Source organism: Brienomyrus brachyistius, chromosome 25, assembly GCF_023856365.1.
Source record: "Brienomyrus brachyistius isolate T26 chromosome 25, BBRACH_0.4, whole genome shotgun sequence".
In the NCBI taxonomy this organism is placed as follows: Eukaryota; Metazoa; Chordata; class Actinopteri; order Osteoglossiformes; family Mormyridae; genus Brienomyrus; species Brienomyrus brachyistius.
The window spans coordinates 6,646,455-6,668,835 of NC_064557.1; the positions used below are offsets into that span (position 1 = coordinate 6,646,455).

Here is a 22,381-nt window from a genome sequence, read left to right on the forward strand (position 1 = left end):
AAGCAGCCTGATATTGCTTTTATCTAGGAGATGCACATGAAACATGAAGATGCACAGAAATTTACAAGGAACTGGACGAGGCAAACTTATGAAACCTTTTTTTGGAATCTGTTGCGGGAATTGGGTGTATATTAACAAATGAAATGAAGCTGATCAGACGAAAATGTAAACGCTAATGTTTTGTAATACTGTTTCGCTTTACAGGTGTTCTGATCTGCTTTCTAACTACAACAGTCAGATGGACGACACTCCATTCTCTGCTCTTGAATATGTCAGAAATGGCCGGAAGGTTCTTGTTGAAGGACTCAGGTCCCCCTTGTCGACTGCCAAAGAGCTTAACAAGCATGGTATTCTCAGTGAGGAGGAACTCTGTACTATTAGAGGGCTGTCTGGGGGGGCTGACGCAGCTAGCAAACTGCTGGACATGGTCTTTGCTAAGGGGGAGCGGGCCTGCAGCGTGTTAGTTCACATAGAGAAGAAGGAGAAAGAGTTATTGCCATTCCTGAGTTTGTATGACTCTCGGCACAGTCTGGAAGAGGATATTTATCAGAAGATCAGTCGCTTAACAATCGAGTGGACCCAAGGTAGGAGATCTGTTTTTTAATCCCGATGGTGACCGTTTGGGTTGCTGACTAATGCCATTACATATCTGTCTTTGAATCGGTTATTAGAAAAGGTTTCATTGTAATCCCTGGACTTCAGGGAATGCGTAGGGTTTTACCAATGGTCAGCTGCTGCTGCAGATGCTTTGCTTGTTGTTGGTTTTATTTTAAGACAAACTGCCCCAAAAAGGAAGCTGCAGTGTTGTGTGGCAGCAAACGAAGGAAACGGCAGCTGTACAAGACAGTTGGCTTGTGAACACAGTAGCTCTAAATGACAATTCACACTTTTCTCTGTGCGCTGTCAGTTGTGCACAGAGGGTAGTGATGTAAACTTCGTCATCAGGGGTTTGTTGCAGGCGGCTGCTGTCGATACAAATGCAGCCCAGATGTTTTCTCATCCAGCAGCGAATGTTCGTGTTCGTACACGTCAACTGTGCGTGTGCAAGATAACTGACGTGGTATTTCCAGTAGGTGGCAGCACTGACTTTCACAGATTAGCGGTCAACGATGAAAGAGTAGAGGAAGAATGTTGAAAATGTAACACAATAAAATGTGTGTGTCATTGAAACAGATTTATGTATGTGCTACCCAGTGTGGGAGCGTGAAAGCTGGTAGAGCACATGGTAGAGTATCTTTACAGTGAATGTGTATCTTACACGGAGCAGGACATCATAATAGAGAGAAAAGGGAAGACTTTGAGGGACTGAGACATTAAGGAACTAATGACATATTGGCACATTCCTGCACATTCCACTCACTTGCACATGTGCTCACAGAGAGAGGTCTCTCTTTGTGCATCAAATGTTGTACATTGCCCACCACCCGGAGTGTTTCAGCTCAGTATCCCTCATAGTTTTGTGTCCCACCCAAGGCAATTTGGCCGATGATTGTTGATTTTCTTCAGTGGTGTGGTGTTCGCATTTCTTCCAGGGGTTTTCCTCCTGTAACGGTTGTTACAAACTGCTATCGGCAGTGTATGTGTGTGGTCCCAGATGTGCAGGTCGGTTGGTCCCTGACTCCAGTCCAGGCCTTCCTCCAGGCCTTCCTACTCTACTGCACCTCTTCCCCAGCCTGTGGACTGTCTCCATCCTGATGATGTCATCAGTGGGCGACGGCATATAGCCACTCAGGGAGCGAGTGTCGGGGGCTTCGAATTTTCAATGTTCCTGCTTTTGCCCTTGCTGTGTGTGTTGTTACTCCTGGTGGTTTCAGTATTGGTTTTGATCTGTCATTCGAATGATGAGTTTGGTCTATCCTCTTTGGCTTCAACCCTCTGTGTTGACGTGTTCACTGGCCTAGGTATTTAATCTCACCTGCTGTAGTGGTGTGGCTGCCATTTTCATGTTCTTGTTGGTTGTGGGTGCCCTGCGATGGGCTGGCCCCCCATCCTGGGTTGTTCCCTGCCTCGTGCCCATTGATTCCGGGATAGGCTCCGGACCCCCTGCGACCCAGTAGGATAAGTGGTTTGGAAAATGGATGGATGGATGTTGGTTGTGAGAGGGTTTTTCTTTGCTGTTTATGGGTAGTGAGTGAGGGTAGAGAATTGTCTTTTTTCTTTTTGGGTTTTCTTTTCCGAGGGAAGCTAGGTGTTAACAAACCAGTGCTTTCTGGTTATTGTTTTGGCCTGAGTCCAGCCTGAAGCTAAGACCTGTTGCCTTGTGTATAGTATGTAGATTTTATGTGATATTGTCTATAGACAATGATATTAATAACCTTCATCATCATACCTTCTGCGTGCACGCGTGTCCCTCATTGATCCACACTCCTCCACCACTTTACCCAGTTGCAAGAGAGCTCTGTAGCCCAACCCTAGACTGGGTCGTAACACGGTTCTCTCATGACTGTCGCGTCCCCCCCCCCTCCTGTGCTCGGTGCTGTTCCAGAGTGTCAGGCTGTTTGATTCACCCCTGGCGATCACTCTGCTACAGTAACGTGTCTGTAATATAACACTTGTTTAACCTAAAATGTAAAGAATGAGCTTATTGTTCCATAGTATAATGCAAAGGGAATCTGATAAATGCTTATGAATTTTTTCATAAAAAACATTTTGATCCTTAACCACAGCTAAACTGTTTGTCTTTTTTGTGAATGAGGAACCACAGAGACATCGTCACCCAGACTCATTGGAAATGATCTACACTTTAATGTGAAGGAGGACGAAGATGTGACTGTGATTGAAGAAGTTGGGGCGATCATAAAGCGACATCCAGAGAAGATACAGCTGTATTTGCATGTGGATCAGAACTTTCAACATCTCAGTGAAGCCCTCAAGGATATGATATGCAAATGTTTGCCACATATCAGCAGAATCAGGTCTGTTTTTGTGTAATAAAAATATGTTTTATGCATATAAGTTGGGTCAATCTATTGTTATTCATGTGACCTTTGAACCATCCTTTTTTTATTTTGATTAAATTTGGTATGTGAATTACCCCTGCCTTCCAAATCTCAGTCTTTTTTTGGTTAAAATTTACCCTTTAGTACCTTGCACCTAGTACCGGTCCCAGCCAATGTAGCGTCCCTTAGGCAAAGTGAAGTTGGCTGGCAAGTCGTCTCTTCAGAAGTTGTCGCCCTAAGCAGCTACCTGTGTTGCCTATAGAACTGACCAGACCCTGGACACACCTTTTTTACTGTTACAGCTACATGGCTCACTTGTAGCTCATTGTGAATTAAAATTAAAATTGAATTAAACTTGAATGACCCAGTGACATGGAGCAGCTTAGGGCAGCCCCATTCACTCGACAGAGCGGCCCTTGTGCTCTCTGGGGTCCAGATGATTTCCCTCAATGGGATGTCGCTCACCTCGGTCGGAGCATATACTGATATAACGGACAAGACCCCCGAAAAGTGCCATAGCCTGAGTCTCATCATACGCTCATTGTAAGGAGTGATATTGGGCACCATCGGGAGGAGCTGCTCTACACAGCTACTCCCTGAGTAAGGCAGCCATCAGAGTGACCAGACCAGAAGTAGGTGTACCTACCTACAGAGATCTGGCCACTCCCTGGTCTGCATACCTCAGACGATGCTGTCACCGAAACGCAGAGTTTACAAAGCTTCCCCGGCAGCAGAGGAAGATGGTCATCTTGCCGGAGAGAGAAGACGTTCCACACGCCTACCCAGATGGGCCGCCTCAAACTGGGACCCTAGTGCAGCCGTGCAGCATGCAACACCTCAACACCACACCAGCCCCAGTCCCCTAAGCGATTTTCCTTCAGTGTTACTGGTATTATGCAATTGGGCTGTTCAAGGTGGATGCATTGTCATTTCTGTGTCTGTCTGTGTGCAGGATAATTTGCCAGCCATTGTACAGTTTATTGTATAGTGCACTAGTAAGTTAAATAAAAGCTAAAAATAAAATGTCAGTCACTGCATTACATAAAACTACAGAATGTGGCACAAAACTTGCTTATTCTGCTTAAAACTTACTTACGTAATGCTAATGTTTTGTTCTTTTCTCTTAGGCTTCCCAGTCACAAGAACAACCTTTTGCTACAACTTTTTCTTCAAGCAGCACTAAACGAAGTGCGAACAGGACAGAAGACAGTGATGCTGCTGTCAAAAGTCATTGATTTTAATACCGTTTTTCATAAAAACCTTTACGATGGAAAAATGTCACAGAGTCACACTGAATTTCTGCTGGATCTGTTTTCCCATATTAAAGTCCTTGAAGCAGAAACAGGCCAGAGTGTTCAGCCGTTATTAAGTCCAGTCTATCAGTCAGCTCCTGCAGTCTGGAATATAGACCTCTCTAAGCGGAAGGCATCCATCTTCCTTGAAGTGCTGAAATTCCAGACAGACAAAAAGCCAGTGAACATTATAAGCTGGTCAGACGAAGAGAATGAACGATGGAGTCTTCTTCAGTGTCTGCCCTATATTTCCCAGCTGGGGTAAGTTTCTACTTTTATAATGGGAGCAGTTTTAGTAGCTGTTTGCATTTTGCACTCATTTAAATATATGTGTGTGTGTGTGTGGGGGGGGGCTGAGTGTTATAATTTTCCTAACCCTTCCTCCTTGTTGTGCTACAGATTGGGTAATCGGTGTTCATCCTTAGAAGAAGCCATCAGATTCATTGCCAATCTCTTCATTCAGGCAGCAGAGTGTGACAGAGAGACAGGAGAGAAGAACCTGCAGCTCCTCTCATCAGTCTGCAGTTATTCCTCTTTCCCTGCTTTGGATTACAGATTATTTTTCACAAAACAGAGTAACTTTCTGTTGGATCTGTACTTATTTTTGACAGACTGTGAGAATCCATCATATAAGGATGTTCTGCAGGAATTGCAGCCAGTCTATCAGTCAGCTCCTGCAGGCTGGGTTATAGACCTCTCTGAGAGGAAGGCGTCCATCCTCCTTGGAGTTCTGGAACTCCAGACAGTGAAGAAAACAGTAAAACTTGTTGGTTGGTCAGATGAAGAGACTGAGATAAAGAGTTTTCTCCAGTGTCTGCCCTATATTTCCCAGCTGGGGTAAGTTTCTACTTTTATAATGGGAGCAGTTTTAGTAGCTGTTTGCATTTTGCACTCATTTAAATATATGTGTGTGTGGGGGGGGGGGGGGCTGAGTGTTATAATTTTCCTGACCCTTCCTCCTTGTTGTGTTACAGATTGGATAAATGGGATTTAAACTCAGAGGAAGCCATCAGATTCATTGCCAATCTCTTCATTCAGGCAGCAGAGTGTGACAGACAGACAGGAGAGAAGAACCTGCAGCTCCTCTCATCAGTCTGCAGTTATTCCTCTTTCCCTGCTTTGGATTACAGATTATTTTTCACAAAACAGAGTAACTTTCTGTTGGATCTGTACTTATTTTTGACAGACTGTGAGAATCCATCATGTAAGCATGTTCTGCAGGCATTGCAGCCAGTCTATCAGTCAGCTCCTGCAGGCTGGGTTATAGACCTCTCTGAGAGGAAGGCGTCCATCCTCCTTGGAGTTCTGGAACTCCAGACAGTGAAGAAAACAGTAAAACTTGTTGGTTGGTCAGATGAAGAGACTGAGATAAAGAGTTTTCTCCAGTGTCTGCCCTATATTTCCCAGCTGGGGTAAGTTTCTACTTTTATAATGGGAGCAGTTTTAGTAGTTGTTTGCATTTTGCAGTCATTTATATGTCTGTATGTGGGGGGGGGGGTGAGTGTTATAATCTTCCTAACCCTTCCTCCTTGTTGTGTTACAGATTGACTAAATGGGATTTCAACTCAAAGGAAGCCATCAGATTCACTGCCAATCTCTTCATTCAGGCAGCAGAGTGTGACAGAGAGACAGGAGAGAAGAACCTGCAGCTCCTCTCATCAGTCTGCAGTTATTCCTCTTTCCCTGCTTTGGATGACAGAACATTATTTTTCACAAAACAGAGTGACTTTCTGTTGGATCTGTACTCACTTTTGACAGACTGTGAGAGTCCATCATGTAAGCATGTTCTGCAGGCATTGCAGCCAGTCTATCAGTCAGCTCCTGCAAACTGGGTTATAAACCTCTCTAAGAGGAAGGCGTCCATCCTCCTTGGAGTTCTGGAACTCCAGACAGTGAAGAAACCAGTAAAACTTGTTGGTTGGTCAGATGAAGAGAATGAACAAAGGAGTTTGCTGCAGTGTCTGCCTTATGTTTCAGAACTGGAGTAAGTGTGTTTTTGTAAGGAATGTGTCTATCAAAAGTCAAAGGTTACCCAGTGTTCATATTACAAAGATATTTTAAACATATATTTTGTGGAACGATGTACAACAAAGTTAGTTGTTTCCCTGCTTTCCACTGTGAATTATTAATAGTTTATTTGGTGTGTGGAGGGCTGTAGAGCCAATGTTGTAGCTGTTCCTGGATTTTCTCCCCCCTCTCATGATATTCGCAGCCTGCTATTCCTTTTGGAACCGCACTGCATTCAGAAAGCACATGACCATGTCCTGTGATGCCTGCTAAGGTCACCTGTCTGTTTGTCACCTCCTAGTATCAGCAAACAGCTTCTGCAGCAGCTCCTCTGTCTGACGTCAGTGGGGGATGAAGTCCAGGTCACCAGGCAGGCTGCCTTCCTCTCCAGGGTCTTGGGCAGGACAGTGGATCTCAGCCACATCCAGATTGACCCCCAAACTTGCATGTCACTGGCCGCGGTGCTGGAGCAGGCCGAGGGGCTGTCGGAGCTGGATCTCAGTCACTGTCAGCTGGACGACCACAGCGTGGATCTGCTGCTCCCACATCTGCACAAAGCGAGAGTCCTGGAGTGAGTGTCCACAGCAGATCCTACCGTCAGCCGAGATGGAGAATGTGTGCAGTGAACAGCATGCGGCATACCAACTTCACATCAGTCAGATTTATATTTATAAATGTTTCACTGACGTGTCAAGCAAATATTCTCAGCAATTCTCTGACTATTCCTTCTATCTTAGTCTGAGCAACAATGAGATCTCTGACCTCGGAGCTCTGAGAATCCACAGCATCGTGTCCGCAAGCAGCTATATCCAAACAGTGAGGTAGGTTTGAATGAACAGAATGTGTTTTGTGTGCAGAGTTCTGTGGCTGAAAGTCCTCATGGCATCTAACATATAGAAACAGAAGAAACTTTCTCAGTCCATCAAAATGCCTTCAGAGGAAACTGTAACCTTAATACTTTATAACAAAGTTTATGGTTCATATCAGTCTATGATGAAACAAAGTGTAAGAGAAGTGGGTTTGTTTCCAGGCTGTTTAACAACAGAATCACGGACACGATGACCTTCCTGACAGACCCACGCTATCATTTATGGGACCAGTCAAAGGTACTAATCAGACCATTGTAACATTGCTTACTCTGAATCAGATGTACGTTCATACATTTTATCAATGATAAATGGTGATGACTAGTAAGCAGTCATATTTTAGTCATAGTTTAATTTTGCAAGGTTTTCAATGGAATTATTAATAGAGAAACATTTAAGAAATGTTCATTTCCATCATCGTTATCGTTACACTCACTCCAGGACTCTCGCATTGTGCAGTTGTTAAAAAGCGAAAACTTCAACGAACATGAAATCACCTGAAAGAGGGGAGAGTTGATTTTTGGCTCTACACACTAATGGAATTGTAGCCTTGAGGTGATTATTTTGATGCTGAAAATGCTAAAAATAGAATGGTGGCAATTCCTGCTCCTGATAACCGTTGAGAAGTAAATGTTTGGATTTTTTTTTCTTGACAATGGGTATAAATCCGTGAAACCATTATTGGTCTTTTGCTTTGAACATATTTGAGAATTTCGGGTAAAACATTTAACAGCGAACAATAGCAAATACAAATAGTACTGATGGCATTATAACCTATGCACTTTTTCTCTGAAGTGATTTTATTTTTACAGTACTCAGTTTCCGGGTAAATAAACTCTTTCAAATAAGAGTGAAATCTGTGTATTTGTGTCCTGCACAGTCAGACCTTAACACCACCCCTTAACATTGGTTTCATTTCATGATGACTTTCAGAAATCGAAGGGAATCTTTAAACATTATACTTTGCACTTTTAATTTTAGTTGACTAAATCAACTGTAGTTTTAGTCGACTAAAACTAGACTAATACTAAAATAATTTAGATGACTAAATTATGACTGAAACTAAATTACATTTTAGTCAAAAGACTATGACTAAAACTAAATAAAAATTTGCTGTCAAAATTAACACTGCATTTAAGGAGCCTTTACTTATCAAATTCAAAGCATTTGAAGTGTAAATATTAGACTTGTTAGGTGTTATTACTATTAAATAGTCTTTTAAAAATTATATTTGTCCAGAAGTCATTGCTCAAATCAGCTTCTTCTTTAATCTCATCAGATTGGCAAGTAACATTAAGAGGCATTAAAACAGACTGAAGTACAGAAAACATTCCTGCTCGTTATACATCACGACTTACCCACGGAGTAAAGCCAGCGGCAGAGAATGATTTGGAAAGAAATGCAGTTTGCAAGTGTACAAGGATAAATGCTTTTCTGACTTTATTCCAAGCTCTTCTTTTTCTTCTTCGTAGGACCAAAACTCAGTGGAGTTCAAACCAGATTTAAATCTGCACAACGGTGAACTTTCCTACAGGTACCCTGAGCTTCATCTTTCCTGTCTCATGCCTCTGCTAATTTTTAGTACGCTGGACAGCTTAATATAACTTTATCAGTATTGATTTGGTCTCTGCTCTCTTCCCATTGTGTAGCTTCAGCTGTGAATCGGGAGGCCGCTTTCAGTGCAGTGAGACGGGGCTGGTGTTTCTGATGAAGGCAGCAGGCAAGGTGGAGTACAGCCCAGCTTACTGGGATGAGGCTGCTTTGAGAACTGCTGGTTATGAACCTGCGGGGCCCCTGTTCAACATCGAGAATCCTGACAGAGGGTTGTGTGCACTGCAGCTTCCACACTGCGAGGCGGATGGTGAGTTTGTAACGAGGCATTATATAACAGGAGGCTTTTATTTTATAGAGGATGCTGATTCTCCAATTAAATATACAGCATAGCAGAAGATTAAAGCCAGATATTATTTGTTTGCTTATTTGTTTATTAATGAAGTAAAATACATAATTCAGCCCACCATAATTTGCAAAAACCAAAGGCAATTTTCTCACATTATTTCAAGAAGATTGCCAGCTTAGTTTGTTATTTAGTTTTTAACAAGCAAAATGGAAATCTGAAAATGGACTTAAAAAAACACGACAGAAGACTGGTACGAGTGTATCAGTCAGCACTGACCAACTAGCACTGATCAACCAGCACTGACCAACCAGCCCCGACCAACCAGCCCCTCAGTACTCATAGGGTTGTTATCATTTGATTATGTGTTGATGGTACGTGTTTCCTGGGGTTTGTTGATCTGTATGAGTGTGTGTGTGTGCGTGTGTGATTGCACACGTGTGTGTATGGTGTACTGACACACTCGTTAAACAATGGCAAAGCTGTGCGCATCACGTGTAATTTTTTTGGGTTAAGTCACCAGGCCTTCTCTGCATTTCAATTGTCCCTCTTCAATTGGCACCAGTTCTGAGGAAATGTCAGGGCTTAATTTGTATTACAATTAGCTTTATTGTTTATACTTTTGCAGTCCTTCTTATTTACTTTTTATGAAGCCAAACCATACTGTCATGATCAAATTACAATACGAAATAATCACCATTAATATTAACTAGTAGCGTTCCTTGTGACTGGTTTCCATCTGTCTTTTCCCAGTGGAAGGAAGAGAGCACCTGTCTGTGGCCCATTTCTGTGGTGGAAATATGCAGGTGCTGAAGCCCTTGGGAGTAACAGACGCTCATGTGACGATCCATGTCCAGAATCTCTCGCTTTTTGGTCTTCTTAGGAATATACTTTCATTAATTATGTCTAGCGTTCGGGGGCAGGTGTTACTTTTCCAGCCCCCTGGACGCCCTCCTCAGAAACAGATATACGTGTTCCTGTTACCCTCCAATGTGCCAGTTTCCCAGGTAATCAGCCTTATTGTTAATCAGGTTCTTATACCTGTCAGTTTAAGCACATCACCTGATTTTACTGTTGTTATAGTGGCAAGATATTCACAGCAAATTTGAGATTATGAAACATTTCCTATGTCAGGCTTATACTTTTCCATTTCTATACTGTCTCCTAATCCAGCTGCAGTTTCACAGTTGTCAGAAAATAGTCCCTCTTTGAATCACCAATACTCTGCTGTGATCCTTTGAGTAAAGCTTGGCTTGATTTAAATTGTTACTGAAGGTGAGGGCTTACGAGGTGTCGCAGAATTTTACAAAAGCTTTAGCGTCAGATTTATTGTAGACAATGTTAGAGCCCTGATTTAAAGTTCACATGCGATTTTTTACACGGTGAATGGCATCCATTTCTCCCAGATCTTAAGAATACTTTTACTTGATTGAGTTTCTGGTTTTTGAGTTAGAGATATTGACATAATCAACTGGTAAAGCAGTTTAACTAAAGGTATTGGTGACTGTTTACGTTTTGACCATATATATTTATATCAGCCAATATTATCGGGAATTGGATGTTTTATTTCTTTGAAATCTGTAACAGAACCACAGACAAAATCACCGCGTTGCCATAACCGGACTCTGTGTGGACCTGACTTTTGTATATTTCTGTGTTTCTCTATAGGTGAAACATCAGCACCTTCAATGCAGATACGTAACCACTACTGCAGACTGCACGTTTATTGTAAACCAAAAATACAGTGTTACCGATTACCTCAAAGGAGTTCATGAAATCCAACCTGCGGTAATGACCGTCATATGTGAACTGCTATTCTGTAAATCAATCCTGATGATGTAATAAAGAATCTACTTCATGTAGTTCAAGGAATACTGACTCCACACGTCTATAATAGTTAGTACCAAAGAGAAAAATGTCTTGCTTTTTACAAACCAAAATGTTTGAACCGCATCGTATGTCCTCACTCAGGCCTGGTCAAGAGCCTTGGCTTCCAGCAGTGGTTATGTGCTCTTCAAACCTTCACAACCCTCGTACATCTGAAGGACATTCCTTTTCTGGTTTTTACCGCTATTCAAAGTATTTTTTTCTCTTTCAGTCATGGGAATTTTTCCGTAACTATGGTCCAAACTTCCACCCGGCCTTTGAGGTTTTCTTCGGCCATGACATCACAGAAATGAGATTGGCCGTTTTGGACGACAGACAGCATGAAGTGTGGGTTTGCAGAATACCTTTGACAGCAGAAGCAGCTCAACATTCGAACCAGGCAGGAGGTATTTTTTTTATGTTACTGGTTTGCCAAAATAAATGACTTCTGTAACTATACTCCGTCCTTTTTTCATTCTTACCCACCCACCACCACCTCAAGGGATCACTTGTGACCTTAATCTACAACCTGCTTCCTCAGCTGTCACAAGGTCGTCCCTAATAATACATTGACAATTATTTAGCAGACACGCTTGTGTAAACAATGTAGGAGACTAAGGGGGGACATGATCCAGGTATATTAGATTCTAACAGGTCTGGATGCTGTTCAGCCAAATGGCTATTTCAATATAAGTTTAAATACGAGAACTCGTGGCCATAAGTGGAAATTAGCGGGAGAACATTAAAAAACGAACATGAAGAAGCACTTCTTTACACAGCGTGTAGTTAGAGTATGGAATAATCTTCCTGTAAGTGTAGCACAAGCTAAAACCCTGGGTTCCTTTAAATCAGAGCCCGATAAGATTTCTTGAGCTATTAGTTAAGTTCTCCCCAAACGAGCTTGATAGGCTGAATGCAAGGGTGTAACTTTGGCTGGAACATTGCGGGGGTTGAGGTCTCTACCCATTACGGAAGAAACATGATTATTGTGGGGGTTGTATTAGCTGGTTTTGATTTACTGGGGGGGGGCTACAACCACCCCCATCGCCCCTCCAATTTACACCCATGGCCGAATGGCTTTCTCTCATTTGTAAATTTCTTGTGTTCTTAGTGAGTGTCACAGAGTGTCCCCCGAGTAAATAGGCTTAAGGGCCTAGTGGTGACATCACTCTCCCAGCCTCAGGATTTAACCCGGAAACTTCTGAGTCCTGATTCCATGGAGACATCAGATGGGTGAACATCTCAGCATGTGGTCTGTTTTGTTATTACCCAGAAGTTGCCTATGTTCCCCACCTTTTTGAGAGGTATAACTAGATTTGGTTCCGTCACAGTGACAATGTTGTATTGCCTGAGCAGCCCTGTCATTTGGCCTTTCCATCTAATCCGTACTCGTCCCACACTCACCACATTGAGTGAGTTTTCAGAAATACTGGATGGACCTGGAAATGTCAAAGTTAAGTACGAGGATAGATCATTTGGGAAAGTAAAAGTTAACAGATGTGTTCTTACCTGAATGCTATTAGTCCGTCTTGTGACATGTCGATCTTAAAATACACTTATTCATTTATTGCAGATTCCATTTATATGACGATTTGCAGAATCTTTCCCCACTAATTAGGTGGTTACTTGCATTCCTTTGCCCATGTTATAATGGCCATGTCTGAACATGTCACTCATTCTGTTTATATTTTTACATGTTTATATACTTAGATTCTGTTCTTATGCCTGGTTTCGGTGGGGGGGGGGGGGGGCGGGGGGGGGGGGGGGGGGGTTGGGAAATACATTGCCATTGCTCTGACAGCGTCCAGTTACAGCGATCCATATGGCATGTGGATTAAAGAGACAATATTATTGTGTTTCAGATTCTGCAGTCTGCGGTGCTGTAGGAGGGGAAGTGAATCCTGGGGAGGCGGGAGAGATGGGCGGGGCTTCAGGTTACATGAAAGATGGTGAGATTTTTACAATAAATACAGTCTTTAACTGTGATTAATTGTGCTTTTAAAAACATAATTAATACTTGAGTCATGTAAAACTTAGCTTTACAATGTAGTACATAGGAAATTTATTTTAACATTGGCAATGTTATTAATTGCATGTTATGTCTTTTCCATACTAGGGAAACATTTTGTTGACAGGCACTGGGGAGATCTGATCAACAGGGTCGGCTTGGTGGCTCCAGTTTTAGATTATCTTTTTGAGAGTGGATTCATGGAGCTTGAAATGTACTCCAGCATTTTAAATGAGAGAAACTCCTGTGACCAAATGAGGAGCCTGATGCTCAAAGTCATCATGCCTGGTGGCAAACGAGCCAAAGACGAGCTCTGCAAGATATTAGAGACTCAACAGAAATGTCTGATGGAGGATCTGAAAGGACAGTGAGACAGGTGTATGCATGTGAGGTAACCCTTTTTAAACACGGTCATCTTGTAGTGGTTATAAGCATTTTATTTTTGCCACACTGTGCCTTAATCTGTTTATTGTCACAGTTGCTGAAACTGTGTTCAGGCCTTTTATTTGCTGAATTACTTAATTGAAATGTCAGCTAATGTCTCTGTGCTGGGAAACAGTGGTCTATAAAATATATTAAAAGTCTTTTTGGGAAATGGCTGCTTGAAAACTCGCTCCACACTGAAAGCCACAGTAAAGTTGGTTATTCTCCCCAAAAACTTTTCTGATATATTGTGGTCTTATTCAGACATATTTAACTCAATAATCACAAACCGAGAAAGATTTTCCAGTTTATTTCTAAATTGTATGTTTACACCAGCCTGTTTACACAAGATCTGTCCGAACGTGTGCTAAGTGTAACTGGCACTTTAATGCCTGTGTTGGCACTGCCCAAACATGTCTACACTGTGTGCTAAGTGTAACTGGCACTTTAATGCCTGTGTTGCCACTGCCCAAACATGTCTACACTGTGTGCTAAGTGTAACTGGCACTTTAATGCCTGTGTTGCCACTGCCCAAACATGTCTGCACTGTGTGCTATGTGTAACAGGCACTTTAATGCCTGTTTTGGCACTGCCCAACCATGTCTGCACTGTGTGCTAAGTGTAACTGGCACTTTAATGCCTGTGTTGGCACTGCCCAAACATGTTTACACTGTGCTAAGTGTAACTGGCACTTTAATGCCTGTTTTGGCACTGCCCAACCATGTTTACACTGTGCTAAGTGTAACTGGCACTTTAATGCCTGTTTTGGCACTGCCCAACCATGTTTACACTGTGTGCTAAGTGTAACTGGCACTTTAATGCCTGTGTTGCCACTGCCCAAACATGTCTGCACTGTGTGCTATGTGTAACTGGCACTTTAATGCCTGTTTTGGCACTGCCCAACCATGTTTACACTGTGTGCTAAGTGTAACTGGCACTTTAATGCCTGTGTTGCCACTGCCCAACCATGTTTACACTGTGCTAAGTGTAACTGGCACTTTAATGCCTGTTTTGGCACTGCCCGAACATGTCTGCACTGTGTGCTATGTGTAACTGGCACTTTAATGCTTGTTTTGGCACTGCCCAACCATGTCTGCACTGTGTCCTAAGTGTAACTGGCACTTTAATGCCTGTGTTGCCACTGCCAAAACATGTCTGCACTGTGTGCTATGTGTAACTGGCACTTTAATGCCTGTTTTGGCACTGCCCAACCATGTCTGCACTGTGTGCTAAGTGTAACTGGCACTTTAATGCCTGTGTTGCCACTGCCCAAACATGTCTGCACTGTGTGCTATGTGTAACTGGCACTTTAATGCCTGTGTTGCCACTGCCCAAACATGTCTGCACTGTGTGCTATGTGTAACTGGCACTTTAATGCCTGTGTTGGCACTGCCCAACTATGTCTGCACTGTGTGCTATGTGTAACTGGCACTTTAATGCCTGTTTTGGCACTGCCTAACCATGTCTGCACTGTGTGCTAAGTGTAACTGGCACTTTAATGCCTGTGTTGCCACTGCCCAAACATGTCTGCACTGTGTGCTATGTGTAACTGGCACTTTAATGCCTGTGTTGGCACTGCCCAACCATGTCTGCACTGTGTGCTAAGTGTAACTGGCACTTTAATGCCTGTTTTGGCACTGCCCAACCATGTCTGCACTGTGTGCTAAGTGTAACTGGCACTTTAATGCCTGTGTTGCCACTGCCCAAACATGTCTGCACTGTGTGCTATGTGTAACTGGCACTTTAATGCCTGTGTTGGCACTGCCCAAACATGTCTGCGCCATGTGCTAAGTGTAACTGGCACTTTAATGCCTGTTTTGGCACTGCCCAACTATGTCTGCACTGTGTGCTAAGTGTAACTGGCACTTTAATGCCTGTGTTGGCACTGCCCAAACATGTCTGCGCCATGTGCTAAGTGTAACTGGCACTTTAATGCCTGTTTTGGCACTGCCCAACCATGTTTACACTGTGCTAAGTGTAACTGGCACTTTAATGCCTGTGTTGGCACTGCCCAAACATGTCTGCACTGTGTGCTAAGTGTAACTGGCACTTTAATGCCTGTGTTGGCACTGCCCAAACATGTCTGCACTGTGTGCTAAGTGTAACTGGCACTTTAATGCCTGTGTTGGCACTGACCAAACATGTCTGCACTGTGTGCTAAGTGTAACTGGCACTTTAATGCAAATGTTGGCACTGCCCAAACATGTCTGCACTGTGTGCTAAGTTTAACTGACACTTTAATGCCTGTATTGGCACTGTCCTAACATGTCTGCACTGTGTGCTAAGTGTAACTGGCACTTAAATGCCTGTGGTGGCACTGCCCAAACATGTCTGCACTGTGTGCTAAGTGTAACTGGTATTTTAATGCTTGTGTTGGCACTGCCCAAACATGTCTGCACTGTGTGCTAAGTGTAACTGGCACTTTAATACCTGTGTTGGCACTGCCCAAAAATGTCTGCACTGTGCTGTGTAACTGGCACTTTAATGCCTGTGTTGGCACTGCCCAAACATGTCTGCGCTGTGTGCTAAGTGTAACTGGCACTTTAATGCCTGTGTTGGCACTGACCAAACATGTCTGCACTGTGTGCTATGTGTAACTGGCACTTTAATGCCTGTGTTTGCACTGCCCAAAAATGTCTGCTCTGTGCTGTGTAACTGGCACTTTAATGCCTGTGTTGGCACTGCCCAAAAATGTCTGCTCTGTGCTGTGTAACTGGCACTTTAATGCCTGTGTTGGAACTGCCCAAACATGTCTGCACTGTGTGCTAAGTGTAACTGGCACTTTAATGCCTGTGTTGGAACTGCCCAAACATGTCTGCACTGTGTGCTAAGTGTAACTGGCACTTTAATTCCTGTGTTGGCACTGCCCGAACATGTCTGCACTGTGTGCTAAGTGTAACTGGCACTTTAATGCCTGTTTTGGCACTGCCCAACCATGTCTGCACTGTGTGCTAAGTGTAACTGGCACTTTAATGCCTGTGTTGGCACTGCCCAAACATGTCTGCACTGTGTGCTAAGTGTAACTGGCACTTTAATGCCTGTGTTGGCACTGCCCTAACATGTCTGCACTGTGTGCTAAGTGTAACTGGCACTTAAATGCCTGTGTTGGCACTGCCCAAACATGTCTGCACTGTGTGCTAAGTGTAACTGGTATTTTAATGCTTGTGTTGGCACTGCCCAAACATGTCTGCACTGTGTGCTAAGTGTCACTGGCACTTTAATACCTGTGTTGGCACTGCCCAAAAATGTCTGCACTGTGCTGTGTAACTGGCACTTTAATGCCTGTGTTGGCACTGCCCTAACATGTCTGCACTGTGTGCTAAGTGTAACTGGCACTTTAATGCCTGTGTTGGCACTGACCAAACATGTCTGCACTGTGTGCTAAGTGTAACTGGCACTTTAATGCAAGTGTTGGCACTGCCCAAACATGTCTGCACTGTGTGCTAAGTGTAACTGACACTTTAATGCCTGTATTGGCACTGCCCTAACATGTCTGCACTGTGTGCTAAGTGTAACTGGCACTTAAATGCCTGTGGTGGCACTGCCCAAACATGTCTGCACTGTGTGCTAAGTGTAACTGGTATTTTAATACTTGTGTTGGCACTGCCCAAACATGTCTGCACTATGTGCTAAGTGTAACTGGCACTTTAATGCCTGTTTTGGCACTGCCTAACCATGTCTGCACTGTGTGCTAAGTGTAACTGGCACTTTAATGCCTGTGTTGGCACTGACCAAACATGTCTGCACTGTGTGCTAAGTGTAACTGGCACTTTAATGCAAGTGTTGGCACTGCCCAAACATGTCTGCACTGTGTGCTAAGTGTAACTGACACTTTAATGCCTGTATTGGCACTGCCCTAACATGTCTGCACTGTGTGCTAAGTGTAACTGGCACTTAAATGCCTGTGGTGGCACTGCCCAAACATGTCTGCACTGTGTGCTAAGTGTAACTGGTATTTTAATACTTGTGTTGGCACTGCCCAAACATGTCTGCACTGTGTGCTAAGTGTAACTGGCACTTTAATACCTGTGTTGGCACTGCCCAAAAATGTCTGCACTGTGCTGTGTAACTGGCACTTTAATGCCTGTGTTGGCACTGCCCAAACATGTCTGCGCTGTGTGCTAAGTGTAACTGGCACTTTAATGCCTGTGTTGGCACTGCCCAAAAATGTCTGCTCTGTGCTGTGTAACTGGCACTTTAATGCCTGTGTTTGCACTGCCCAAAAAGGTCTGCTCTGTGCTGTGTAACTGGCACTTTAATGCCTGTGTTGGCACTGCCCAAAAATGTCTGCTCTGTGCTGTGTAACTGGCACTTTAATGCCTGTGTTTGCACTGCCCAACCATGTCTGCACTGTGTGCTAAGTGTAACTGGCACTGCCCAAATATTCAGTGTTTCTGGAAGTGTCTGATCCTCTCTTACGTAGAATAATGGATGGAAACCTCAAGCTGTCCTTCAGTTTTCTTCTATTTTCAGATATGGACTTTTAAATAGTAAATATGAAGACATGTTGGCCATATTGCTTTACTTGACCAAGAAATTGTGCTTCTTTTTACTTTTAGGGACAATCCCAGAGGCTCCAGATGTGAAAACGTAGATGGTGAACATTTCTGTTCTTCTCCAGCATGAAAAACTTACATTCGAAATTGAACCTGAGGTTGATGCATTTTGAGAAACTCTCTATGGGCTTTATTAAATCTGGAGTAACTTTACTTTGTGAATAAGTTTTTACCATATTTAGTCAATGAAAAAGTATGTGCACATATATATGAGCTGATGTTTACAGTATGTCTGTGCGTATATGTCTGAGCTGATGATTACAGTATGTCTGTGCGTATATGTATGTGCTGATGATTACAGTATGTCTGTGCCTATATGAGCTGATGATTACAGTATGTCTGTGCATATATGAGCTGATGATTACAGTATGTCTGTGCATATATGTATCAGCTGATGATTACATTATGTTTCTTTTCCTTTTTTGTTGTATTTCCATTTTTTTGCTCTCTATTTTTTATGGACATGTGACGATATTATAATGTCTCAGTCTGACACAGAAAAATTCTATTTTTTTTTTCTTTTTTATTCTCAATGCCTGAATTTATATTTGTAACAAAGTCTATGAAAATAATCATTTTAAGTGACAATCTCTGGGGAATATTGTGGCATTACTACTGAAACATTGTGAATAAAAGGAAAGTTTGTCATATGTGAACAAATCATAGGTGATTAATGCCCAGTAGTGCTATTAGTGCTATTTGCAGTTGCATTTACAACTCAAAATTTATCCTGAGAAGCGACATGTTGGTCAGTTTGCAGAGCGGGGAGGGGAGATAGAAAGCACAGGTCTGGGAAATAAAGACTTTCCTGTCCAGCGCATGCGCGTTTGAGTTACGGTATTCCGCTTCAAAATAAAAGTGACACCGGTGGCTGATCCGTTGTGGGTTGTTAAAAAACAGGCACAGATCATGTGTTCCTGAATGGAATGGGCACGGCCTTCCCAAATGTGCTTTATTGTCACTACAATTTTACAAGGGTATAATGTTCCCTCAGTCTAAAGGTGAAAGTGACAGTCATTGTTGACAGACCACAGCACACCAAACTGAAACCAAATTAAACACTGACGGGTACACGTCCCATGAGCAAATCCCCGTTTCTTCTCGTTTCGTTCTTGCCAGATGTTACACATCTGTTGCAGCCCGTCATGGAGAAGTCTGTTCTCGACCGCGTTATCGATGCTCTAGATGGCCTCAGCGCAGACAATTTCAAGCGATTTAAGGTGAAACTGTGCGAACCGAGAATAATCAGGTATGGGCAAATTGAGGAGGGGTCTACAGTGGATGTGGCACAAAGAATAGTCAGTGTATTTACCAAAGCTGCAGCCGTGAGTCGGACTGCGGACGTGCTGAGAGCCATTGGCCTGAACGAAGATGCAGAGGCGCTGGAGGAGGAAGGTAATGACTGTATATGGAGGAGAAGTGTGTGAAAAGATTAACCGAGTTTTAAAGTAAGTTCACTTGGATGAAAGGAGAAATATGTCTGTCAGTCATCTAAATCAGTACACTGTCGCTGTGCGGCGCTTAGAAGCGCCCCGTAAAGTTATATATCTGCATTACTAAAGCTGTGGACATACTGTGGCGCCCGGGTCTCGGGTAGGGGGGGCATTTTCTTATTGTGTCCCGGTTTTGTGGAGCTCTCCCCGGGGCGGCGGAATCCAAAGTAGGACTATGGGGGTTAGCGCCACCGAGGGATGCTGTTTAATGTAAGTTATTTGGGTAGTTCTTTAGTGGACGGGTTTGCATGACGTGGCCGACTACGGTCGGTAATGTGTTTAAATAAGGAAAACATCTCGTTCATTAAGTAGAGAACGAAGCATTGTATACATTATTTATGCAGGTATAAATGTATAACGTGCTGGTATAAACGTATAAGGTTACTGCGATATCCACAAGTATTTCCAGTTAAGTTTCTCTAATCCTGTAGTTCCGGGAAATCCGGTCCCCCCATGTTGCCGCTGATCGTACCGTTTCTCTATAATTTTAATGTCTTTCTGAGAGAGTGAGATGAACAACACAAGTATGCAAAACCATCGTTGTCTTTTCGATGTTACTGTATGTTTTAGCTGGTAATCGACGTAAGCTCGTCGCTTGCAGGACTTCATCTGTGGTATGAGTGACGATCAGTGTGATTTTCCTTATTCTAATTACAACTTACTCCTTTCGTTTATGGTTTACTGCTGACGACGATGTCTTCGTACAAATTCAGAGATAATTCAGTTTTTTAAAATTCAACATTTATTACTTTTCAGCCATCTCACATACTTCTTTGCCCAAATGTGAGGTGGAAATATTATTTCCTGAGATCTAGAATATTTGGTCCCCCCCCCTGCTAAAACAGACATGCGGCAACTCTGGACCCAATACTTAAAATATTCATGTTTGGCCAAAGGACCGTGTGACAGGGCTGAAAGTCATTCAAATACAGAATCACATGTGCATAAAGTAGTATTGGGGTACAGAGTTGCTGCTTGTCTGTTTCAGCAGGGGAACCTATATTCTGGCCTTTAGGTAATTATGTCCCCCCCTTCATATTTCATGCACAAACGCATGATTGATGCCTGAAAAGTGATTCAGCTACGGATTTCCATGTAAAGAGATTTGTATCACCTATTTGGCGTCCTGTAATTTCTGTATCTATGTTACCATAGCAAAATATGCTTCACGATATTTTAACAGAACTGAATTATGTTTGAATGGTTTCAAAGATGTTGTCAGCAGTAGTTGATAAATGTAAGGAGTAAGTTGCTTGCAATTAAGTTAGAATAAATGATATCAGATCGATCGTCACGCATAATATAAGTAAAGTCGTACAAGCAGTACTACTGTTTTCTGTATTTTCCTAGCAATCATCTTATAACCAGGGACTTAAATCATTTCATCAGAGGTGGAAAATTCAGGTTTAGAAAGTATAACTCCAGCCCAAGATTTTGTTTCAACCAACCAGTTGCATATAAAGTGTCACGGTCACAGAGTACAGCTGGTTAGTTGAAGCAAAATCTTGGTCTGGACTTTGCTATCTGGACCTGAACTTTCCACCTCTGCATTTCACTAATCTTTCAAAAAATACACAAGTATCATACAGACATCCAAAGCCCAAAATTCAGTTTCTTCATAATCCCAGGTAGTGAAATGTTTTTTATTAAAAGAAATCCATTGGCATGTGGACTAAAGGGACAATATTGTGTTTCAGATGCTGCAGTCTGCAGTGCTGTAGGAGGGGAAGTGAATCCTGGGGAGGCGGGAAAGATGGGCGGGGCTTCAGGCCACGTGGTAAATGGTGAGATTTTTACAATAAATACAGTTCTTAATTGTCATTAATTGTACTTTTAAAAAAAGTAATTAAAACTTGAGTCATGTAAAACTTTACAATGTAGTACATGGGAAATTTATTTTAACATTGGCAATGTTATTAATTGTATGTTGTGTTTTTTCCACACTAGGGAAACATTTTGTTGACAGGAACATGACTGCCCTGATCAACAGGGTCTCCTTGGTGCCTCCGATTTTAGACCAGCTTTATGAAAGTGGATTCATGCAGCATGAACTGTACATGGAAATTTGTGATGAGAAATCCTCCTTCAAGCAAATGAGGAGCCTGATGCTCAAAGTCATCATGCCTGGTGGCAGCCGAGCCAAAGACGAGCTCTGCAGGATATTAGAGAATCAACAGAAATATCTAATGGAGGAGCTGAAAGGACAGTGAAACTGTCTGGATCGACTCAAGAAATAAAAGGTGGCATTGTAGACAGATATAGGTTATTATGGGGGTCTGGTAGATGTATGACATGCAGCAGAGGAGAGCCTGTAACTGGCTGAAATACCAAACTTTCAGACCCCCAATAAAGGATGTGTTTCCTAAACTAAAGATCCAGGTGGTCTTTAAAAAACCCAACAAAACTCTATATTTTACTATTATGTTAATAAAGCCAAACCAAATTAGAGCATTTGGAGTAGAACATGGTATGGAACACTTCTTTCTCAATTGATCTTTTCTGTTGCTGAATAATGAAATTTTTGAATGGATGCCTGGTGGATTTTATTGCTCTATATGTGTAATCCGTTTCATCACAATGCTTTAATGCTTCATGATAGTCTTGCCAAATTGCCCATATGTTTGACTATGTGAGTGAATGATGAGTGAGTGTATGACTGATAGAGAGGGGTTGGTGCCCCATTTTGGGTTATTCCCTGCCTTGTGCCTGTAGCTGTGAGTTTGCCCTGTGAGGGGTTGGTGCCTCATCCTGGGTTATTCCCTGCCTGTAGCTGTGAGTTTGCCTTGTGAGGGGTTGGTGCCTCATCCTGGGTTATTCCCTGCCTTGTGCCTGTAGCTGTGAGTTTGCCCTGTGAGGGGTTGGTGCCCCATCCTGGGTTATTCCCTGCCTGTAGCTGTGAGTTTGCCTTGTGAGGGGTTGGTGCCTCATCCTGGGTTATTCCCTGCCTTGTGCCTGTAGCTGTGAGTTTTCCCTGTGAGGGGTTGGTGCCCCATCCTGGGTTATTCCCTGCTTGTAACTGTGAGTTTGCCCTGTG

General features: G+C 42.9%; 2 protein-coding genes and 1 long non-coding RNA gene across 3 annotated transcripts; all 3 read left to right on the forward strand.

The window, feature by feature from the left end:
* The first annotated feature begins 2,705 nt into the window (after positions 1–2,705).
* Positions 2,706–4,734, forward strand: LOC125720305 (uncharacterized). The gene is made up of 3 exons (XR_007385413.1): positions 2,706–2,915; positions 4,067–4,492; positions 4,695–4,734. It is a non-coding gene; the product is annotated as an uncharacterized LOC125720305 (long non-coding RNA).
* Positions 4,735–6,394: 1,660 nt separating this feature from the next.
* LOC125720271 (NACHT, LRR and PYD domains-containing protein 1a-like) lies at positions 6,395–18,257 on the forward strand. Its single transcript, XM_048995479.1, has 12 exons — positions 6,395–6,399; positions 6,540–6,809; positions 6,976–7,059; positions 7,269–7,344; positions 8,577–8,638; positions 8,754–8,965; positions 9,755–10,008; positions 10,670–10,789; positions 11,100–11,274; positions 12,730–12,816; positions 12,984–13,266; positions 17,858–18,257. Exons 1-11 carry the CDS (start codon positions 6,395–6,397, stop codon positions 13,244–13,246), a joined length of 1,608 nt encoding a protein of 535 aa, XP_048851436.1. The 3' UTR covers positions 13,247–13,266; positions 17,858–18,257.
* A 511-nt stretch (positions 18,258–18,768) lies between these two features.
* On the forward strand, positions 18,769–21,877 carry LOC125720301 (apoptosis-associated speck-like protein containing a CARD). The gene is made up of 3 exons (XM_048995519.1): positions 18,769–19,249; positions 21,045–21,131; positions 21,295–21,877. Exons 1-3 carry the CDS (start codon positions 18,934–18,936, stop codon positions 21,555–21,557), a joined length of 666 nt encoding a protein of 221 aa, XP_048851476.1. The 5' UTR covers positions 18,769–18,933; the 3' UTR covers positions 21,558–21,877.
* Positions 21,878–22,381: the final 504 nt, after the last annotated feature.